The sequence below is a fragment of the Bicyclus anynana genome, chromosome 21 (genome assembly GCF_947172395.1).
Source record: "Bicyclus anynana chromosome 21, ilBicAnyn1.1, whole genome shotgun sequence".
NCBI classification, from domain to species: domain Eukaryota; kingdom Metazoa; phylum Arthropoda; class Insecta; order Lepidoptera; family Nymphalidae; genus Bicyclus; species Bicyclus anynana.
In genome coordinates, this window is record NC_069103.1 from 9,023,130 (window position 1) to 9,038,532 (window position 15,403).

Sequence of the window (15,403 nt, forward strand, 5' to 3'; positions counted from 1 at the left end):
GACTTCACACACATAGATAAAAAAAAATCTCAGGTATACAAGTTTCCTCACTATGTTCTCCTTTACCGTTTGAGTTCGAACGCGCCAGTCTCAGGAACTACTGGTTCGATTTGAAAAATTCTTTCAGTGTTAGATAGCCAATTTATTGACAAAGGCTATATTTTATCCCAGTATACCTACGGGAACGGGAACTACGCGGGTGAAACCGCGCGGCGTCTAGTAATAACTGATAATTTGGAGGTGCATGCCCCGTACCGGATTCGAGCCTACGCCCACTGAATCGAAAGCAGAGGTCATATCCACTGGGCTTGTGACCCACGTCCACGCCCACGAAGAATGGCCACTTCTTCAAAACGTAACGGGAATAGGTATACCTATACGATCTTTATAAAAAAAGTGGACGCAGGGTGTCACTTGAACAAATAGACTTGAAAAGTTAACGTGTAAAGTGGAGTCGGCAAATTATTGCAATCTCTATTCGCTTCTATAATCCTCTTGGTGTCCACTGGCAGTTTCAACATTCATTTAGTAGGCAGGTATGAGGTAGGTACTCGTAATAGGTATTCATTTCATCCCTCCGCATCACATACCTATTTCAAGCTCCTCCTCTTACAAATTCGAAACTCCTCAATTTTACGTCCACTTTCAAACTTTCCTTTATTAAAAACTAGCGGACGCCCGCGACTTCGTCCGCCTTTAGACCTCTTAAATCATAGATTTACGATTCGGTACAAGTACATTATAATTTTATGTCTTTAATCTAGCTCTTACAGTAGTATCGCTGTAAAAATGGAGTAACTTCTGCCGTTTCCCCAACATTTCCGTTCACTGCTTCGCTTCTAATAATCGTAGCGTGATGAAAAGTATACTAAAAACTAAGTTTCGTTAAAATCCGTCGAGTAGTTTTTGTTTCTATAACGAACATACAGTCAGACAAAAATTTTACTGATTGCATTTTTGGCATCAGTATCGATCACTAATCACCCCCTGATAGTTATTTTGGAAATATATATCATGTACAGAATTGACCTCTCTACAGGTTTATTATAAGTACCTATTGATAAATAACTCAACTGATTGAGGATTGATCAAACATGTCTAAGAACACTCGCACATAAGTCACCCTTAATAAAAAAATAATAATAATAATAAATAATTCTCCGTTTCGGAGAATCGACGTGCCACTCCGAAAACTAAAAAAAAGTATGGGAATGACATTTGCTATTTACAGGTCACATGATCAAGATCTGTCATTCTCATACATTTTTCTAGTTTTCGAAGCGTTTACGATCGTAGAAAGAGAATCGACGTGCCTCTTGGCTACAGGGGCAGATGCAGAAAAATTATCTGCAGAGCGTCAGCGAGACTTACGAGTATTCTAGATCTGTGCAACTTTTCATCATGGAAAAAACGCGCGACTCAGCATTGTATGTCGAACTCGAACTGATGAGGTACCAGTAAGAAAGCCAGACGAATACCTACTATGCTATGGTGTGACAGCGTTTGATGAGTTTAAAATTGAGTTTGGTGTGCCTCAAGGAAGATTGATATCTCCTTAGTCGTTTAATCTGTACATTAACTATATAGTTAGACTGTGGCACGGGCGTTAAATGCCATATTGGCGGAGTTAGTTTTAATAACTTGAGCTATGCTCTATATCTAGTATTACTTAGCACCTAAATAAAAGGTAATCCAATATTAATTAAAATGCGAAAGTCGGAGATGGTAGTTTTTCGAGCTAGTAAAGGTCCGAAGGTGGTCCCGACCATAATGTTAGATGAAGCGTCAGTTTGAGTTGTGGAGTAGTTTAACTTGGAAAAATGTTATCTAAATCTCTGAGCGATGACTTAGACATTGCAGAGGCTCTCGGGAGTCTCAGGGCATTAATCGAACGATTAAATTTAACGTTATGATCAAGATCTTCTATTAGTGGAGATATGTATTTACTTACTTTCCTTGTTTCTAGCAGCATTGCAGTGTTCCGATGGGTTGTTGTTTACAGACACAAGCCTGCGCCTCAGGTTGACTCAAATGATGACTATTGGTCGACATTTGCCTTACTCTCGTCTCGAGATGTTGTGGTGAACACCTTATGGTGGGTGGGCTACCATAGTACAGATCTGTAGTTTCAACTGTATGTAGTGTATGTATCGTCATCGATATATATCGAACCGGTCAAGTAAAATGTATACTAATATTATAAAGCTGAAGAGTTTGTTTGGTTGAACGCGCCAATCTCAGGAACTACTGGTCCGAATTGAAAAATTCTTTCAGTGTTAGATAGCCCATTTATCGATAAGGCCGTATATTATCCCCGTATTCCTAAGGGAATGGAAATCGCGCGGCATCAGCTAGTAAAACTATACAATTAAAACTGAAGGCGTATTAGCTCTCATTAGGTATACTGGTGAGCATTTGCTTGAGCAATCAATTATATCTATAAAAAATCCCAGTAAGCTTACGTACGTCATCAACCCATATTCGGCTCACTGCTGAGCTCAAGTCTCCTCTCAGACTGAGAGGGGTAAGGCCAATAGTCCACCACGCTGGCCCAATGCGGATCGGCAGACTTCACACACGCAGAGAATTAAGAAAATGCTCTGGTATGCAGGTTTCCTCATGATGTTTTCCTTCACCGATTGAGACACGTGATATTTAATTTCTTAAAATGCACACAACTGAAAAGTTGGAGGTGCATGCCCCGGACCGGATTCGAACCCACACCCTCCGGAATCGGAGGCAGAGGTCATATCCACTGGGCTATCACGGCCAGTAAGCTTACTCGTCAGGATATAACTTCGTACCGCTAAGCCAGTAAATGCTAGTATTTATTTTTGCTCGTTAAATGCTACGAAAAGTCACTGGATTACGTACGAGTATTTTTTGGGTTGAGGTGTTCGTGCTAAACATTAGCAAATCAGACCAAGGTTCAGCATAAATAGAATTTAATGTTTAATAGCTAATACCAATGAAACATCGCAATAATATTTTGAAAATGTTTTTTTTATTAACACTTACATTTTTACAGCATCCTAGCCAACAGAGTAATACTATAAAAAGAAACGGTGTAAAGAACTGTCGAACGCAAAACAATGTTAGTCCTACAGTGTACGTAAACGAATAGCCCACAAGGATCCAATCATTACAAGTATATCAATCAGAATCAACGACTATTGTCTGTGAGGTGTACATCGATCCGACTTCCGACGAACAAGCACAGAAGGTCACTCTAAACAAACAAACATCACTTTAAATCTATAAACATTTCATATAATTTAGATTTATAGTTGCTATAATGTAATATAATTATTACTTTTATAACCATTATTATATGTTATATATTCGTTACGAAAATTGAAATGGATCGGCCGACTCGGCCGCGGCCCAGCGCCGACCAACTCAAGGTGACTCTATCATAACTGTATAATTTTAAAAAGTTCTAATTACGCATTTCTACGTTTTGTTTATTATCTTTTAATTAAGAAATTAAATCTTACATAATTACCATGAGCAGACTATTTTAATAAATTTCACAAAAAACACTAACTTCAGTTAATTTTAGAAAAAGAAAAGCATAGTGTCCGGCCCGGGCCGCGGTTCGGGCGCCGGCGCCGCCCGGTCGGACGGGGCGATCGGTCGGGGCGACCGAACGGCGAGCGACCGGGCGGCGAGCGACCCAGCGGTGCGCGACCGAGCGGCGAGCGACCGAACGGTGCGCGCCGGACCGGGCGGCGCCGGCGCCCGCGCGCGGCCCTCCAAGCGATCGCGACTGTGTATGCTTCGTTATCTACTTTACGAATGAAAATATGGTTTCAAAATTTCAACTACCTACCTAACAGTAAGCAGTAGTACACTAAAGCAGGCACTCCACATCGACCTCTCACACACCACGCACCCGTTCGAATCGTCAACTGAACGTTATATTCACTCGAAAAATTCAACTTAATCTAAATCACTTAAAAATTTAATAATCGTAGCTCCTTAACTGTTAAATTACAACAAATGCTTCTCGTCGGCGCCCGCACGGCGCGACGACTACCGCTAGACACTGTACTTATCGCTTAGTGTGTGTAAAACAATTATATCAGTATTAACTCTATATACTAGCCGCCCGACCGCACCCCCCGACACTCGCGTGCCACCGGATCCGTTGTGTGCGCGTACGCGAATCAGATACACAAAAATTTCGTTTCCGAACAGATTTCGATATAAAAATAACTCACAATTCTCAAACAATATATCGTGTGTAAACATTTTGAACGTCACAAATTCATCCATCACCGATCATATATACAGCGGTAGCGGGCGGCGGCGCACGGCAGCAAGCGGTGAGAAGCGTACACGACAGCGAATACACATACACAGTGACGGCACCGCGCCGTGTACTGTCAGTCTGATGTAACAACACAAACGAACGTGTACGCAGTAACTAATGATGCACGACGCGGCGGTGTGGACGTGGTCGGTGCGTCTAGTAGTACGTCTCCTGCTCGAGCCAGCCGCCCGGGTTGCGGCGCAGGTAGAAGCGCCGGATCTCGTCGTAGATGAAGATCGACAGCATGAACGGAATGGCGGGCAGCCACCACACGAACCTACGGACAACCCAACAATCATTTTAAAATGGAAATGGAAAAGGGCATGAAAAATTAATGAATTGAAAGAAGTTATATTTCAGAAGACATCCATTGCGATCATCGCATTGAAATATGCTCAAAAACGAGAATCAATTTGTAAATACTAGTCACTAAAATGTTCAAAGTTGCATTTGATTTAAACTAACAAACTAAAACATTAAGTAAACGGGCAAAACTGAATTTAAAGGAGTCCCGAGATAAGATATTTCCAATGGAACATAAACAATGAAACATTCGGTGAACAAGCAAAACTAATTCAAAGGGAGTCTCGAGATAGCAGCGACCTAAGATTGTAGATACGCAGAGATGATTGACTCACTTGAGAGGATACATCCGCAGGCCTTTGTCCATGCCTGGAGTGTACGAGAGGAAGGCGGCCAGAGCAGTTTCGAAGATCAGGCCGAAGTTCAGAGCCCAGTTGCGCATGCCCTGGTGAACGATGGAGTTGCGACGGGTCTTGCAGATGATCAGATCGGCCCACTGCACCACTACGATGGACACGAAGAAAGCGGTGTGGCAGGTGAACTCCAGGGCCTTGCGGTCGCGGTAGGTCTGCAAAAACGTTCATTGCGTTACCGGCATGAATCCGTAGTTATAAATCCATATACAGGGCCAGTTTTACCTGTAAGTTTTATTGTCACTTTCTTACTTTATGTCAAATGACAAAGATAAAATTGTGAATAAGCTATTAGACGCGTATTAGACGTAGGTGGTGAAACTGGCACTTAATATTATAAATGTTATAAAAGTAATTCTGTCAGTCTGTTCGGTTACCTTGCGCACGAAGAATTTTGGGGCAGAGATAAATGTGACCATATAGACTACCCTTTGTCGCGAAAATTTATCAAGAATGGTTAAATAATGGGGAAAACAAAAAAATAACTCGAAGACGGATTCACGAGGTCCGCTAGCGTGAATAATAAAGTAGAAGATTTCTAACTTTTTCTCAATAATATTTTCTACGGAAATATTATTTTAAGTATGATTGTTGAAGAGAATTACAATCAGGGTACAATCGAGCGTGATTTGGTGCAATTTAATATACCTAAGCTTTGATGCAGGTTTGCTCGAGTCATGAAGCCTGAAGAAATTTTAGTTTTTTAGATCTCGATATTAAATGATGATCATCTTAAAAAGCCTGGCTTTTTAGGATATCAATATAAAGAAGTCAGTCAAAAATAAAAATTCACAAAACTGCGAATGTCAAAGAATACTTTTTTACTATTACTTACATACAATACAATCGGTAATAAACTTCTACAAATGAACATAAAATGTAATAAATTTGCGGCTAAAATTCCATATGTAGCAGAAAATGTACGTACCCATTCCTGTCCATATGAGTCGGTCAAGTCGTTGATAGCCTTCGAGTCCCATTGCTTCCTGATGCCGAACAGTTTCAGAGGCAGAAATCCGTTCTCAGCCATGATCACGAAGTACACAAAGAATCCGGCGGCCGCTTGGATCATACCAATTTGCCCGTACGCCATGGAAATCAACCTGTCAACCCCCAAGATGAATATTATACGACCTGTGAGTTGGGTGCATGTGATTTTTAAGCGAACATAAAGGACTGACTTTGGTTTCATCAGAATTTAAACTTTTACCGTCTCTGTTACTCGTTTATAAACTACGTTGGGCACTCAGAAATGTCTATGTTCTACAACATTTGTAAGTTGTTCTTCAGAATTTTGGAGAAAATAACGGTCGAAGTCCTCTGACCTAGACTTTTCAAACAGATTCTAGAACGAAAAGTTCTAGTATCCCAATAAAGTTTTTGATTTTGACTTTGAATTTTTAATATATAGGATAGATTCAGATAAATATTCCTAAGGAGACACTGATTGATGAGGAAGTTAATCTAAGTCTTTAAAAGCTTTTATTGCATGAGGTTTTTCTATGGCGGTTGAAAACGGCATGTTAATAATAATTATTATGTTCGTGATTTTTTTCACAGATGGGCTTATTCTAATAGAAAATATTCTTTATTAGCCTCTTCCTGACATCAGGTCAGACGAAGGTAGTTAGGTTATATTTACGAGTATACCTACTAATAAGATCTGATAATGTTATATATGCATGGTTTTTAATAAATTTACATTAAGTAAAAGTTTAAATTCTAATTTAGATTTTTATCTACACTCTATAACTCTAGGTCTATTTCCAAACCAACTCTTTAAAAAAAGTCGGTCCTTTTCATGTAATTTATATATTGCGTGCTTTGAAAGCATTCTCCGGTGTTCAATCTAAACGTGTGACCTTGTGGTCTTGTACAATTTACTAAGCTTTTCATTTATTGAAATGTCTTTCCTTTAATTATTCATGCAATTGGGTATTGGATAAAATTTCCGCGCAATAAGTAGAATTGTAGTAAAGCTTTGTTTTGTGTGGAACTGAAGATGCATACCTTAATATGATATCTCAAAAAAAACTTAAGAACCAAAAAAAAATGTTCATAAAAGTCGGGCATCTTGTTTAGATTACATAAAAAATTGGACTCTTAATAGATAATTATCATATTTCGGCTGCAAATTCATCATAGAAGTAGTAAAAACCGACATACATTATAGACAAATAAAAATAATTAAAATTCAAGTTTTACATTTAAATTAATAAAAAATTGTGTAAGTTTAATCCTGTAGTATTACAAAAAATTAATGTATGTTTTTGAAAAAAAAAAAAATTAAAAAAAATCGGTCTTTACTTCAACGTTTCATGTCATTGTTATGTTAGTAATACTTACAGTTTCACGCCACACATGCATTATTGTTAATAAACCACCGATAAGCACAAGCAAACAATATCGTTCAAAAGCGTTTGTGATCTAAAAAAAAAATAAGGGACAGCTCAATAAAAGTTAATGTGTTCTGTGTTGGTGACGTAAGCTTTTAGCTTAACAGCTTGCTACGCTATGCCGTGTTTCCGAATACGCCGTGCTTCTATAAAACTGCTATGTTATATACACAAAAAAGTATAATAATACCCGGCATATTAAAAAAAATAAACATTCGAAAGGAAAGTATAAATATGAAAACTATTACAGTACGCTCCATCTCGCCTAAGTCATTCCTTGAAAAAAAAAAAGACAAACTAAAATTTTTTCTATTAAAATATTCTATTAATATTCATTCTACGATTACTAAACACAACCACACACAATTAATCCACTATTTGTATGACAACTAGGTTCTCTATGTTGATCGCTAACGTGCAAATTGTCACTGCGCAATATCGCTTTTTTTGTTCAATCTATCTTTAAAATATGGAAGAGTGAAGATTTTTAAAAAGAGTTAAAAAGTCTATTGTCTATGATCTATTAGAAAGGATTCTAAAAAGAAAACTATTTCGTTTGTATAATAAATTCATTCTCAAGAAACTAAAGGAAGTAAAGAGAACAAATCGTGTATTATACACAGAGTAGAGATCGGTTTGTTTGGTTAATTAGGTACATTGCTTTACAGGGGCTTGGTTTGTTTATATACGGGCAATAGGGTATGCGACTTAATTCCAAAAAGAGACATGGTATAGGTTGATTAGATAAAAAATTAAAAGCTTGCCATGTCAAAAAAATACATAGCATCTCTTCAGCGAGAAAGAACTTTAGCCCTCCAAAATTAGCTTTTTTTTTTAGTTTTTGTTTTATATTTTTGTGGTATCCTTAATTTTTTTAATGCATGTGATTTGACGTCAACATCCCTATTGCAAAGTGCTGGATTTAGGGTTTGGGGATTTCTTCATAATCACTCTTCCACATCCATGTCAAATGGAACTGTTCACAAGTAGCCCGCACCATTAAAATAATTATTATTACAGATTTTTTTAAACCAATTTGTTTTTTTTATGCACAGGATACAATTTTATTTTATGGTCAATTAAACTATTACATTACTTTAAGGAAAATTACATTTCTTGATTAACAAACCCTTTTTTTCAACTTTGGTGTTTTTGTTAAATAAAAAAAAAATACAGTTTCTTTATTGTCAGATTTGATAGTATATAACTACACCAACAGTTTAACAGAAATCATGGTTTACATGATTCCTCTCGATATTACTTACACTTATTGATTCCTCTCCAACTAGGTAGGTACATATCGAATCCTTTTCATGATTCCTTAACTCAAGTCATATATTCTTAAATACTTACTTGTAATAATACTTAGAAACGGTCTAGTATCAAATCTGACTAAAAAGAAAAAGCAATTTCTTTTCATATCACATCTGAGTGGTATGACAATCGTCAAATACTGATATCCACGATTTGAAGTTATACGTGAGATCATTCATTTCAGAATGCCCTAATATCGTTGAATAAATGAAATCCCCAAGCAATTTAATATTATTTATTTTTCCATTTAACTGACATAGAGTCAAGCTGTTCGCAGATTACCAACTACATCGCAAGCGATATGCTTTAAAAACACTGTAATTTACGATCAGCAATGGAAAAATAAACAATTCAATTCTGATGCTGCAACCAAATATTTAGATGGTCAAATTGCACCCTGCGCATACAATTTTGATAGTGGGGCTATACATTGTGTCAACACCCAGATGAGTATCTAGTAAGCGATGCCACGGCGCTGGTGGCGGGTGCGGCCGACCTTCTGTTGACGAGGTTGTCGCGGTAAGGGTCTCGGGGCTGCCGCTTCATGATATCGGACTCGGGCGCCTCGTACGCCAATGATATAGCGGGTACCTTCGTAAACACCAAGCAATCAGCACATACAACATGGCGGGCGCGGACCGCTGCACCTATACTGTACACTGACCCCCCACCACCCCCCTCCACACCTCTAGCTCCGTATACAAATACAATATACAGTACCACTAAAAATACTTAATGTACTAAAAAATATCATAAAGTAGGAAAGTATAGCGTGTGAGACATAAAATAGCTCGTCGCATAGTATAGGTAATCTGAAACACTACACTAGAGATGACAGTTACAAATAAGCCCTAGAAAAGTTAATATCGAGTAATTAGTTACGAATACGTGTTCGATGTATCTAAAATAGTTCGTAATGGAGCCTTACCGACGACGTTGTTACCTACGGTATATGCGGTGATATGAATCGTGATCAAAAATACCTACGTCATCTGATGGTAACGGGTACGATGTGAAAAATATAATATCGTGTTATGGTGTATATGGAAGGATGTGAAAGATAAAAAAATAAATAATAAAAAGAGTAAACGATATCTGTACTAAATAAATGTAAAAAAAATAATGTGTTCGGAAATAAAACATGCACGATAGAAAAGATAGATGGCAGACACAAGAATTACATCGACAACTTACCTTGGACACGATCACTCACACTAACCACAAATATATTAGAAAATGTAATCAATATATAAAAAAAACCACACTTCGTACGTGGAACAACGCGTTTCATCGGACGCGTCCACTGCGGGCTGTAAACGCGTTGTTCCACCGCAACATCAAGCTACGTTAAAGGAAACAGGAGATCAGTTAATATAGAAAAGTATTAAAAGACAACGCAAGGCAGAAAACGGGAGCGGTGCGATTGTCGCCTTCAATATCCACACTCTACTCGCGCGACTGCACGCGCCGGCAACAACCAGCCCCCAATATTGAAGACTAATGTACACGTGGTAGCAAGCAAATAGCGAATAGTATAACTCTGAACGAGCGGTCGCTCGCCGTGTTTTTACCTCTCGTTAACGAGCTTATCAGTGAAAGGATTACGCGGCTGTCGCTTCATTATGTCAGATTCTGCCTCCTCGTAAGCCAGGGAAATGGCGGGCACCTACACAAACACTAGCTATGACAGCGGTCGGCAAGCGTGCGTCGCCACTCACGTGTCACGTGTCACAACATCCAACACTTAACAAGACGCTTGCAAGCAAACGCCCCGCGCCTCTCGCGCGCGCACAAAGCAGCGGCGTCCCGAAACATCAAAGACGAAAGAACAAGGGGGACATGGCAATCGCAACTGATATACTTCCTTCCTAACTCCCAATCCCTTCCCCAAATAATTATGTTCAGGGACATCATCAATGACTAGTTTTGCCAAATGTGAATTTAGCATTGATACTTTTGTTTTGTCTTTCTAAGTCTTGTAAATCTCGTATTGAGACTAAATATTTGAATCCAACTGGCGAGACTCAGACCTGATTAGACCCAGACCCTTTTCTTTTGGATTTAAGATTATCATATGAACAACCAAATGAACTTATAAGTTTGAGTAATTAGTCCATTTGGCTATCTTCACAAGATACCAAAAAATTCGATGGATATCTCTGATAAAACTGCTCCTGCGCATACCATTCTATAATTTGCCCCACAATATTTAATAAAATAGGAGGCGAGAGAATCTCTAAACGGGACGTTTGCTTACAATATCTTGCGATGCTTACAAACTATCACAGAAAACAAAATGTTAAACATAAAATACCATGATTATGACATACACTGATCACCACCAGGGATGTAAAACAAAACTTAATCGAATGATGGTAATGTTGGTGATACAGAATCGATTTTGAGTCGATGCGTCCCGATATAACAATCGATGAGTGTTCGAGATGATGATGATGGTATATGGGGATGATGTGATTGTTGTAAAATCAATGTGTTGTGTTTCTTATGCCTTACATGTGCAACATTTACCAAAAATACGAGACAATCGTACTTCCTAGTAGTAACATGTGTTCGAGTCCCTTACGATAGCCAATAGATTAGCCGAATAACTTTTATATGACTAGGAACAAACACACAAATTAGTCTTCGTAATCAATTTAGAACCATTAGTTTAGTTGTTTCGAACTGGTGATCTCTTGAGGTTTTCCCAAAACGTCTTTTCCCTTTTGCCATAAAGGTTGTAAATTGACAAGCTGGGAAATTACCTCGAAAGTTTCAGATTAAGTAAATATATTTGTCGCCACTTCGTAACACAAACAACACATATCTATTTAATCAAGCGGCACTCCATCATTAATAAAATGCGTCGTATGCTAAAAAAAACTCCATTTAGTAGATTTCTTAAAATTATATTATAGTTTCTATGTAATCATACCTTTGCTGAATGATATTATATCTTAAAACTGCTTTAGGCTATTTTTATAATTATGGGTTACTTAGAAATTTATATAGCTAAACAATCTTATAATATAACCAAAAATACTTCTAAGATTCCTTGTGAAACCTTTGACAATAGCAACATTGTCAAAACTTAAAAAAATCAAATCAATGACAGAAAAAATAAAAAGCGTTATTTGCTATATCCAAGATTGGGATATAATTCAAATAAATTTGTTCGTTATGATTATATAGAAATGAGGTTCAAATTAGGTTCACACTCCACTCGTTCACGATACCGAGACAACAGCAGCGTTAGCTGAAAACTGGTTAGGGGTTATATGAGGCAGCACATCGTATGTAATGGGAACAGAAACCTCTCGTTGACAAGTTTGTCGCAAAAGGGATTTCTCGGCGGGCGTTTCATAATGTCCGCCTCCGCTTCCTCGTACGCGAGCGCTATGGCAGGCACCTAGTGTCAATATCTTATTAGGTACCACAAACTAAAGGAAAATGACCACAGAGAACCTCTTTTAATTTTACAATTTATACACAAACTACGTGTCAAACGTGCACGTAAAATGGACGCCATTTGCGTGCACAATACGTTCATTTATTCTGTAATTTTCAACGTTTCTGTGATTTTCGTTTAGTTTGTGTTATAACAATATGAGGTTTGGATCGTTTCTGACTGAAAATTATTAAATTAAACATAGAACACTGAAAGGTAGTTGCAACCATACCGGTTTTATGTTGCTAGAACAATATTAAAATATTTATAGTATGATTATTATTGCATTATAACTTCTCAATTTGGTGATTACATAAACAGGTAACTCCGATAATAAAAGCATAGATCTGTATTATAGATAATATAAAAAAGTCTAATATTTATCAAACAGTCGATCTGTTTATATATCCATGTTGATGCAAGCAGATATGTACCACGAAAGATTTATACAATAACTGTGTCCCACGTAATCTTTTATCTCGCATATAACTCGTTAACCACTGCAATTCTCATGTTTTAATTATCGCCAAATTTTCAGGTATAAGGGAAACGTGAATACATATTCACTTGCAAGTCAAAATACACATAGGATATTGAACCGTAACACATAGGACTTAGAGTTAAACTCACCATGTCAGTTCCGAGATCGATGCAAAGGATGGTAACAGTGCCGAGGGGCAGTGGAATGTCGCAAAGGATAAAGGCGAGGAAGGGCGAGATTTCTGGAATGTTCGAGGTCAGAGTGTAAGCGATGGACTTCTTCAGGTTGTCAAAGATAAGGCGGCCTTCTTCCACACCAGTGACGATAGAGGCGAAGTTGTCGTCGAGCAGGATCATGTCAGCGGCCTGTGGAACAAATGGCAGTAGAGTCACAAATAGATAAACTTGACTTTTCAAGAGTCAGAAAGTCTGTCTACATGTATTTGTTCTCATGTACATGTATTTGTTCGGGAATTCTCTGAATGTTTAGCAAAGTTGGATGATAGTCGTCGATGGGCTTTTTTAATACAAGTTCCTATGTTTCACGTCAAGGTACATTGTTAAGAACAACGGGATTTCTTCAGGATTCTTTCAGGAAAGAATTATACGTCATTTTGATTGGCATAAACTTCTACTATTATCTTTGACCAAAAAGATAATAATATACCGTGACAAACAGTCTGCAAAAAACAAGTTCAAGTTTTATCCTCTCAGTTCCTGTTATTTAGAAAGGAGAAAAAATCTGGCCTTTATATTTTGTTTATTAGAACCATACATAGATAATATATAAATGAAATAGAACCACGGTTTATTACCGGCAGCGCAGTTAGCACATATTTTTTAGGGTTCCGTAGCAAAAACGGAACCCTTATCGTCATGTCTGTCTGTCTGTCCGTCCGTATGTCACAGCCACTTTTTTCCGACTATAAGAGCTGTACTGTTGAAACTTGGTGAGTACTCCGATTTTTTTTGACTTTATCTATCCGTTATTTGAAAAGGTTAAGGAAGACTAACTGCTAACTGAACCTGCCTTCCGAACCGGTGGTAGAATCTTTACAAATAGTCAACTGACGTGTCAAAAGTGCTTGTAAACTGAGCCTACTTGAAGTAAATGATTTTTTATTTGATTTGACTAAAACAGCAACTCACTTGTTTGGACACATCAGAGCCAGCGATACCCATGGCGACACCAATGTCTGCCTTCTTCAGAGCTGGCGAGTCGTTGACGCCGTCCCCGGTCACAGCCACGATGGCTCCCAGGCGTTGGCAACCCTCCACGATGATCAGCTTCTGTTGTGGCGACGTCCTCGCGAATACGATTTCAGTGTGGTACCTATAATTTTGTATAAATTTAATTTAAATATTACAAAATAGCAGACACCACGCGGTTTCACCCGGGTAGTTGCCGTTAGGGGACAATAGGGGGATAAAATATAGCCTATAGCACAAGGGGATAGTGTAGCTTCCTAACAGGTAAATATAAAAAAAGCAACTGAACTTTTTAGAAAGAGCAACTGTTGAGTGTCTTGCCGGTTCTTCGCAGCAGAACTTGTCTTCCGAACCGGTGGTAGAATCATTACAAATAGTCAACTGACGTTAAAAAACGCTTACATCTTAGGTTGCATCATCACTTACCATCAGGTGAATTGTAGTCAAGGGCTAACTTGTAAAGAATAAAAAAAACCAAGCAAGTTATTCTTTGTATGTGTATTTGTACTACAGCTTAAAATATTTCTACCACCGGGTTTGAAACCAAACTAGCCAGCGATTGGAAGCCGGTGGTAGAATTGTGCAAACCAAGAGGGCGCCGCGATACGCATAATAACAAAAGCGATGTCGTGAGTGTGGTTTGCCTAAACAGCCAAAAACGCGAGGTTGTTGAAAAAAGAAAAAGAACGAGAAAGAGGGTAGATCGATTCTCCCCTAACTGCTGACTTCACTTCTCATCTCGCAACTTCAGTTCCGTCAGTTGACCACGATCCATGCAACTGGGTCGAAATATCGACATTAAAAATCTCGTCTTTTTATCGTGGTATGTACCCGTTTAAATAACATTCATAATAAACAACCACGAAATAAGTTTAAAATCATTAGCTTATAATATTGTAATCTTCGTCCGTGAAGAGATGGTAGTTTTAACACAAAATCTTTTATAGATTTTAGCACAACTGTCGTTTCAACCTATATTTGTACGAAAAATGTTTTTTTTGCTCAATAAATATTTTTTTTAGTTTTTAATTTTTTTATTCTTACTTGAGAATTTCGTCGAGTTGGTCCGAATTGAGGTCACGAAGCTCAGTTCCGTGTACAACGGCAGCTTTGGCTTCACGCGGGTTGACTTCCGACACGGGGATGTTGAGGCGGGCGGCGATGTCTTCAACCGTTTCGTTGCCTTCGGAGATTATACCTACGGACTTGGCGATAGCCTTGGCAGTGATGGGGTGGTCTCCTGTTACCATGATAACCTGTATAACGAACAATCATACACTAAATCAGCGTTTCCCAAACTTTTTCAGCCACGGACCCCTAGGAAATCTAGCACAGTTTTCACGGACCCCCTTAATAAAATAAACAGTGTCCCGGTCATATCTGTGTTAGTTAGTTTCTCGTCTGAAAATAAAAAAATCTGCTCGCTTTAAGAAAGCGTAGCGATTAAGAGATATTAGCATTTATGTATGGTCCAGAGATGACACCACGGACTCCCATACACATACACGCGGACCCCAGGTTGGGA

At 38.3% G+C, this 15,403-nt stretch overlaps 1 protein-coding gene across 6 annotated transcripts in view; it reads right to left on the reverse strand.

Annotated features, from left to right (window-relative positions):
* Positions 1-2,982: 2,982 nt before the first annotated feature.
* LOC112058377 (sodium/potassium-transporting ATPase subunit alpha) overlaps positions 2,983-15,403 on the reverse strand; it is a 94,278-nt gene continuing 81,857 nt past the window's right edge. For 4 of the 6 annotated variants that reach the window (XM_024099166.2, XM_052888161.1, XM_024099163.2 and 1 more), the window contains 7 exons: positions 14,923-15,134; positions 13,819-14,002; positions 12,820-13,035; positions 10,313-10,407; positions 5,960-6,134; positions 4,954-5,186; positions 2,983-4,592 (listed from right to left, as the gene is read on the reverse strand). In XM_024099166.2, coding sequence (XP_023954934.1) covers positions 4,472-4,592; positions 4,954-5,186; positions 5,960-6,134; positions 10,313-10,407; positions 12,820-13,035; positions 13,819-14,002; positions 14,923-15,134 — 1,236 coding nt within the window. In that variant the 3' untranslated portion in view covers positions 2,983-4,471. Of the gene's footprint in view, positions 4,593-4,953; positions 5,187-5,959; positions 6,135-9,237; positions 9,333-10,312; positions 10,408-12,055; positions 12,151-12,819; positions 13,036-13,818; positions 14,003-14,922; positions 15,135-15,403 lie in introns of all 6 variants that reach the window. The other 2 variants (XM_024099164.2, XM_024099165.2) reach the window with 2 other exon arrangements.